The sequence below is a fragment of the Myripristis murdjan genome, chromosome 16 (genome assembly GCF_902150065.1).
Source record: "Myripristis murdjan chromosome 16, fMyrMur1.1, whole genome shotgun sequence".
NCBI classification, from domain to species: Eukaryota; Metazoa; Chordata; class Actinopteri; order Holocentriformes; family Holocentridae; genus Myripristis; species Myripristis murdjan.
This window is the reverse complement of record NC_043995.1, coordinates 30,111,114-30,119,572: the sequence shown is the minus strand read 5'-3', so window position 1 is coordinate 30,119,572 and position 8,459 is coordinate 30,111,114. Positions and strand designations below refer to the sequence as shown.

Genomic DNA, 8,459 nt, shown 5'->3' with positions numbered 1-8,459 from the left:
AGAGCCAATCAAAAGGCAGAGATCTTGGTTTGACCCTCCTACAAAGAAAAATATCATAAAAAGGGATGTTGATCCACACAGTAAACCAACATCACTGTGTTCCTGGATCAGCGGACCCTGCTGCGTGTGTTTTATTTATTATCGTAAAAACTGGGTATATCTCTTTTGTGTCGCTCAAATGGTTTTGTGTTGATGCAGTGCGGCCCCCGCATAGCCGCCCTCTCTCTCCTCATCGCAACATCATTGGACCGCAGCCTGTCAATCACCGCTGCTGCGCCTTGGACGGCATTTCATTGGCTGTGCCGGAGCGCTATGGAACGGGTTCCTGCGCTTCTATTGGTTACTGTATATGACAATCACAAATGGGAAATCCCTAGCGGTGATGTCACAAATCGTTTCGCCATTTTTTGTTGAGGAGCAGTCGTGTTCAGAAAAAGGGGGGGATTCGTTTTTAGCACAGAGACCAACAACGGCACCTTCGCCCGTTCGCACATTTGAGTTTTCCGGTTGTGTCCACGCCACACTCTTACAATGTCGTCAGAAAACCTCGACTCGGACACTCAGATGGACTACGAGGACGAAAAACAGGTGGGTTTCTTGTGTCTTGGCTTGATGTTGTTGGCTAGCTGCTGAGCATGCTAACTAGAAGTGGCTAACCACAGCAGCTAGCCACAAGTGGAGTGTTTGCAGTTATTAACAAGGCGTTCATAAGCCACCCGAGTCACTCAGGAGACATCTGTCATGGCTCTAAACTTCAGCCGTGTAGCGCATCTTGCTGCTCGGCTGTGTCCCTCTCGCCGTGGCTGGTGTCATTGGCTCGCCAGTGCACAGCAGCTCGGGCGTCATTGGTCTCTCCCAGGGGTCTGAAGCCATGTGCCTTGCAGGGCCCACACTCTGCAGGTTTTTGTTACAGCTAAACACCATACCAGGTGTTTTTACTGCTCAGCCAAGGTGGGGTGGGGGGAGAGAGAGGGTGCCTGCTGGTGCACCTGGCGTAGGCTGTAGTTGCAACGAAAACCTGCAGACGCTATGTGGTTTTAAGATGAGTGTGTCTCGGTGCTATCAACAACTGCAGAGGGCCAGTGCTTCCGCATTTCCACTCAGTCACAACAACAGCAGCAGCCCTGTGCATCATTTACCACCTGCAACAGAAGCCAGTGGCATCAGTTTCGACCAGGCCATGCTGTGCATCCTGTGATTACTCTTTGCCTGCTGTTGTTTTTGTTGTTTCCGCCGTCTTATGTTGCTCCATTTTGTCGGGCTTTTGCAAAGAGGTTGTGATCACTGGCTGCAGTTGCTTGAGAGGTAACAGTTCAGGTGCTGTTGTCGAGAAACCTGTTGTTCAATGTGCATCAACTTTTAATGTTTGTGTATGCGTAGTCAAAGAGATGAAGTTGCACTGAGTGGAACGGGTGGTGTGAATTGTTCAGGGGGTAAGATTGCATTTGACTTTCAAAATGAACACTTTCTAGATTGAGTGACTTGGACAGAAATCTGTTTTGAAATAAGAGACATTGCTTGCCTGATTAATGAAAATAACTGTTTTGGATAAATGTACCTACCTGCAGGGAGTGCAAAGTTACCACAGTGTTCTGCATTTTCCCTGCATGGGGCCTAATATAGCAGCACATAAATTTCTCTTCATGGGCCCAAGTGAATCAGCACACTCAGAGCCTCTCGTCCCCCCTCCTCCTGTGGGAATCTGTTCATCGGCTTCTGTGTCCTGAGTCACATTTTATCCCTGCTCCAGCAAGCTTTGCATTCTGAGTGCCCTATCTTGTCTGCATAGTGGAAGTAGGTCTACACTATATGCTGCTCGCTCCAGGTGTACGTGCAAGGCTTGCATAAGTGGCCTTTGGAGTGTGTTCACTGTTACTGCCTACTTTTTTACAGGGGATTGTTTGTCAGTCAGATGATTTGATTGGCACTGCACACAAACAAGATGTGTCCTGCTAACACAGTTTATTGGCCTCACTTTTCTCACCTGACAAGCACTCAAATGAGAGGTGTCTGACTAGTTTGGCCAGTGTTAGTCAGTGCTATTTTTCACTGGAAGCAACATGAATGTGTGCAGTGTACACATGACTCCTGTAACCTAACCTAGGCGTGGGCAAGATCTTCCAAAAGCTCTGAAATGCTATTCTTAATATTGTTTCCAGAGCCTTACATGTTAATATTGATTGGCTATATAGTTATATCACCTCAGTGGGAGCAGTGTTCATATTAACAATCAGGGAACAAGAGATTTACTGGCAAGGGAGTGTTTATGGCACCAATAACATGACACTTGGAAGGAGCAAAACGCCACAGTTGCTTTGTGTGCATGAGCTGAAGAGAACGGCATCAAGAGCTTGTGAGGCAATTACCACCAAACTGATTTCTGTTCATACTTGGGTTCAGGATTCCACAGGTCTATGTGGTATTACACTCACTATCACACAGGACACCACATAACTGAACAATTGTTACTCATAGTTAAAAAATAAATTGTAAAACTGTTTGAAAGGACTTGCACAAACTTTGTACTAGCATTGACAGATGCTAACATGAGATTAGTGCCCCTACGTCCAAACCAAAAACAAAGTCCCTGCGCACAAAATCTTTGAACATGTTTATCCGAGAGGGACTTGGTTATTAATGATGCGTGTAGACTTTAATAAACCTGAATCTTCTCTCCAGCTCTATTAGTTCCGAGCCTTGTCCTCTGGGCGAGTTGTTTTCTTGCAGCCATGAAGGCGGTAAGAGAAACTGTTGTCGAAGAACATTCACCCTGTGACTCATACTATCATGAAGAATCTTCAATTCCCACAACTCATTGCCATGGTTTTTAGCCCACTTCACAGCAGAGCTTTTCAAGAGCTCACACAAAGCAATTTTGGTGTTTTTGAAGAGTGAAATCGCCCTGCGCTCCACACACTAGACTTTAGTGTAGGAATTTGTGGTGGTTTTTTTTTTTGTTGTAGCAGCAGTGTTTTTGGAATTGCAGTGCGACCGTAAATTAGTGCTGTCACACGAACAGCTGTTCAAGTAGTGCTTAAACTTCTCAAAGTCTGGGAGCTGTGCCTTTTTCCCTCACAAATTTATTGACTGACACTTTAAAGCAGCCCCTGTTGCTGCAATTGAAGAGTTGTTTTATGTCTGTGTTTGTTTTTATTCTTATCTGCACAGGACTCCCAGGAGAAGAATGCAAACCCGGTGAAGGCTGAGGAGGCCAAGCTGAAGGCCAAGTACCCGAGCCTGGGCCAGAAGCCCGGAGGCTCTGACTTCCTCATGAAGAGACTACAGAAGGGGGTAGGTGACCTCGGCTTGTCCACAACTTGTTAAGAGACATGGGCAGTGAGTAGGCAGGGTTTCCTCACGGTTATGAAGTATCCTGGAAGCAGAAGGTTACCGGGTTCATTCCCACAGCAGTCTTGTTTTCTGCCAAAGCATCCTTAAACAAAACCCTGAGCCCATGCCTGCTGATTCGTTATGACTCATAAGACTGAGAATATTCAAGTTTGTGATTCAGCTCAATGTTGAGACATATACTGTGATCAATAACCCTAACCTTCCTGTGCATTGTTTTTTAAAGGAAAAGTCAACCCTAAAGTCCAAAATCCTAACATATTTAAACACTATCAGCTATTTTTTTTTAAATATTACATTTCTTGGCTTATTTGACTCAGTATTGTTGTTGTAATTTTCTTAATCCTAAAGATAACTGGCCAAACGTAGATGACTTTACATCACAGTGAGATATTTCCACTACAGCTACAATGGAATCTGATTGCAGAAAAATGTCAGTCTTTGTTAAAAGAACTAACAATGATGGTAAACATCACTGTGAGATATTTCTAGTGCAAATGTCCATGTATTGTAAAAAAAAAAATTCACAGAAAAGTTCAGGTTTTGGTGTTACTGCTTCAGAATCAAACAGCATATTCTTTCCGGACTCAACATTTTACTTAAACATTAAACAATCACAAATTGAAAAATTTATTGTAGAAGACGCAGAGGCACCAGTATCTTCAAAGACATAAGCCGCTTCAGACCATAATGCAGTGCAGCCATGCAGCTTGTGAAATACAATGAACTCTTCTATGGCGTTTTGAAAAGTCAGGTGATCCACACAGTGGTATTGTTCTCGCTCCAGTTTCACTCTGTTTCAGCTGTTTCACCATCGCACCCCCACCCCTCATATTGCTGAGAGGCAATAGGAGGAAAGAGGAAACTTGGACAAGTAGACAAGGCAGCCTACAAGTTCACCAAAAAAAAAAAAAAAAATGAAAAGCAGAACTCCTGAAATGCACTGAACATCACAGATTAATTAAAGATTAAGTGTGTCACAGAGGCTTTTTCCTTTAGGGTGTTGTATTTGACTGAATCAGCACCAACCACTGCTTCTTAACTTGATTATTCCGTCAAATTGTTGACAAAGGACCATGTAAAAAACAAAGCTGAATCGCTCTGAAAATAATGTCACACAGATTCCGATACTTCAGTTCATTTGGGTCGTGTAGAGTTGAGATTTAATTCAGCCTTTGCCCACATAAGCAAAGTCTTATGCTGACACACACTGACATCCGTTAATGCATACAGCTGTTGCCTTGGCAAGGTGAACCATCCGGAAATACACTGACCTGCCGTGAACCGAACCCGTGCTGATTCCTCTCAGCTACCGAAATGTACGACGTGACTTACTCTGAGGCAGTGAGCCTGTCTCTCCTCTCTCCAAAAAAACCCTAATAAAACCAGTGTATACATCGATGCACACTGGTTTTATTGGGGTTTTTTTGCACATTGTTTTTTGCACATTGGGTACCTAGATCTTTAGATCTCGGGTGTCAGCTTTTATTCTTTATTTTTGATTTACTTAATCTTGTACTCTGTGGATACTGCTGAAAACTGTCAATTTCCTTCGGGATGAATAAAGTATCTATCTATCTATCCTCACACAGCAAAAGTACTTCGACTCGGGCGACTACAACATGGCCAAGGCCAAGATGAAGAACAAGCAGCTTCCCGTGGCGGGGCCCGACAAGAACCTGGTGACCGGCGACCACATTCCCACGCCACAGGACCTGCCTCAGAGGAAGTCCTCACTGGTGACCAGCAAGCTAGCCGGCTAGCCTCCATCACTCCGGCAACACCCCTACCCACACCACCTGACCCCCTGGGGCTCTCAGTAAATGTCCCTTCTCACCCATATCCTCTCAAGGTGTCCGCCTTCACCCGTCCCCCTCCCCCACCCCGCCCCTTGTTTCATCCCCCAGGCACCACTTGGCTTTAACATATCGGGCAGAGTTGTATAATTTTAACTCCATTTGCTTGTATATGGGTGGGTTTGGGTGGGAGCGGTGGAGGTTTCGGCAGCACCCGTGGCTGCGACCTTCCCCGCCTCTTCACCACACTCGGCTCTGCCCCCTCATCCCTCTCTGCACACTCTGCTCTACCGCCTCCCTTAATGTCTTGGTTTTCGGTGTTCCAAGATGCGTCACAGTAGATGTGTGTCATCGGGCAAAGGGGGTTGGATGGGGGTGAGTTAATGCACTTTGTATTCTGTATAGTATGTTTTCTTTGCATTCTGAATGACACCAAAATGATGATGATGATGTGTGTGTGTGTGTGCGCGTGAGTGTGTGCGTGTAAGGGAGTTAGGAACCATGATCGCACCATGTTCATTGACGTTCATGTTCCCCATCCATGCCGGGGGCTGGTTTGGGAGGGATGTCGGGGCAGATGTTTGTGAATAACTGCTTGCATACCAAAATCTCTGAGGGGCGGCTGCCTAACGTAAAGGGTTCTTAAGCTAAAACTATATTAGGTAAACGGGGAAAATGAATGGAGGTTTCCTTTATCTCGTCCGTCTGTCATCTTTCGTCGAACAAATCCTGAGGTTGTCTGCTGCAGCTCAGCCGAAGGGGATCTGAAACTGCACTTTTTTTCTCTCTCTATCTGCTCACATCGCTTTAATTCTTGACTCCCTTTGCTCTCGCTCTTTCTCTAAATATGCTGCATGATTGTAACATGTAAAAAAAAAAAAAAATACAAAAAAAAAAAAACTTTTTGAAGGGAGTGGGCTTCTACTGAGTGACAGGAGGTTTCAAAACAGCCACACAGAGCCCTGGAATGTCCACTGTCCCACTTCCTTCCCTCCTTTTCCCTTTTTGCTGTCCTGACAATCCATGCACACACGCTCCTGTTCACAGCCCAGGGCAAGAGCCAGCTCAATATATCCCTGTATCATTTTTAAAGGCTGGGAACCATGCCAACGTCCGTGTTAAATCTTAGTTTGGTGGCTGTTGAGTTGCATCAAGACGTGTGTTTACTACAAGCCTAAAAGATTTGTAGGGGGATTCACATACCCTGCATAGACTGTAATGCTTCTGTAAATAATATTCAAAAAATGTTTATTTCTTATGTCTTTTAAGACTGTTTTTTTTTTCCTGTTTAACTGTTAACAGAACGTGCTATTGCCCCATCAGTGGTTGATCATGTTGTGAAACACTACTTCTAGTAACAGAACAACCAGAGAGTTCCCTAAAATACACTAACTGGATTCTTCACTGATACTTAAGTCCTCTTCTAATCGAACGGAGGCCGTCACAGTGCCCTGCTGAACAGGGTGATGTGCTCAGCAGGCTAATCTTTGATCTCAGTGTGTCATGGGGTAAACAGCAGGCAACCTGATAACCACAGGTGTCAGCCCGCCTCCTAAGAGCGTCGGCGCAGGTTTAAAGTGGGGCACTGCATGCTTGCAGGATGCGCTCACTTCAACATTTGGCGAACACTGTGCAAGAGATTTTATAGCACGAAGCGGAGAGAGGGAGGAGGGGGGTGTAAGCGCGTGCTCTCTGCTCAAGTCCCACCTGTTAACGTGGCTCAACCTCTAAAACGAGGTCAGGGGTGTGATCGGCCAACGTGCAAACTTAACTTTGAATGTGCGCGGTCTGGTTTGAACCGATCGAACAAGACGCCGGCGACCACCGAGTATCAGCCTCCGTGTGTAAAACTGCTTCAGGGAACGATCACAAACGCACACTCCACCACATTAGGCTAGACGATAGGGTGCATGCACCATCACATTCTCAACCTCACATGTTTTTATCATCGAGACTTTGAAATGTGTCAAATTGCAGTGGGTGAAGGACAAGTGACCTGTAAGTGTGCTTGTTATGGTGTATGAATGTGCTGCTTTTCTCTGTTCCAGACATTGTAAATAGACTTTAACAGGGAAGGGGATTTGTTTTGTTTTGTTTTTGTTTTTTTTTCCTCACAAGCTTTTTCACTCTTAACATGGCCTGAACTATTTCTCTGATTCAGTGGTTCCTCTCTCCTCTCAGTTAAAAAAAAAAAAAAGAACACTACTTCTGCTCTATCTACATGTACTGCAGAGGCTCTGTGAATCTGTATCATATGGATATTATAAGTGTAAATGCTGCTGATTCAGTTGATGACAAATCTTTTGAGATGATGCCCTGTAAAGAACACCTGTCCTCTAATGATTCTACCAATCTGACTCCTCCTCTTCCTCCCTGAGTGTCTGACCCAGAGTCCTGGCTCTTGCGGAGAGGTCGCATCAATTTAAGACATTTTGGTGAATCTGAACGGAAATTTGAACTCTTGAATTTTGAAGTTGCACTGTTGAATTTGACCCAGCTGCTGCTCTGGCCGCAAGTTGGAAAGAAGTGACCAAAACTCCTCGTGTCACCTTGAATAACAAAAAAAAAAAAAAAAAAAAACATGTCACTGAACATCTGATTGTGTGCAAAAGCCTACAATCTTAAGCTTTAAAGGGTAAACATGTTTTTTTAAGAAATGATTGAATAGGATAGAGCTTTTTTTTTTTTTTTAATTTTTTTTTTTTTTTTTTGGAAACCACAGTGGACAGGAGTTCTTGAATGCCTCTTAACGTTTGGCTTTGCGGGGAGCAGGGTTTGTTTAAATACCAACACACAGGGTGTCTCTCTTTCAGCTACAATAAAACATGTGCCAGAATGTATAAAGAAATGACAGGCTGTGTGCTCTGAAGTACTTTGTGCTGCTTTTACCTTATCTGTTTTCTTGTTGTTTTGCAAGTAAATGATGATTTTTTTTTTCTTTTTTTCATTTTTGTTTTTTCATGTGTTCTCTTATTATTGCATTATTACTATATTTCATCCTGGCCCAAGATAACTGCAGGGATATCAGAGGCACCCTTGCTTCCAAGAAAAAAGGGGGTGTTAACATGATAAAGAGGATGACTGGAGAACACAGGAATGATTTTAAGACTTCAGAAAGTACAGGAGTACTTGGAATGTCTCAGTTGTGTGGGAGTAGGTGAGAGGATTTTTGTCAGTATTTGAAATAAACTTTTACATTAATAATACTTCCTGTCCAAGTTTTTTTTTTCCAGTGTCAGACCTCTGTTGCATTGTATTTTTAATGTATATGGACAACTTCACATTAATCTTAAATCTCGTGGCTGATGCAAAGCT

General features: G+C 44.0%; 1 protein-coding gene across 1 annotated transcript; it reads left to right on the top strand.

Moving 5' to 3' along the window:
* The first annotated feature begins 392 nt into the window (after positions 1–392).
* Positions 393–8,350, top strand: ensab (endosulfine alpha b). Its single transcript, XM_030072056.1, has 3 exons — positions 393–588; positions 3,169–3,291; positions 4,941–8,350. Exons 1-3 carry the CDS (start codon positions 532–534, stop codon positions 5,109–5,111), a joined length of 351 nt encoding a protein of 116 aa, XP_029927916.1. The 5' UTR covers positions 393–531; the 3' UTR covers positions 5,112–8,350.
* Positions 8,351–8,459: the final 109 nt, after the last annotated feature.

What these genes read in the sequence shown, in the direction of transcription:
- ensab (XM_030072056.1), top strand. Translation starts at nt 532, where the DNA reads ATGTCGTCAGAAAACCTCGACTCGGACACTCAGATGGACTACGAGGAC. An exon ending in ACTACGAGGACGAAAAACAG is followed by an intron (nt 589 to 3,168) that starts GTGGGTTTCTTG and finishes TTATCTGCACAG; the next exon opens with GACTCCCAGGAGAAGAATGC. An exon ending in TGAAGAGACTACAGAAGGGG is followed by an intron (nt 3,292 to 4,940) that starts GTAGGTGACCTC and finishes ATCCTCACACAG; the next exon opens with CAAAAGTACTTCGACTCGGG.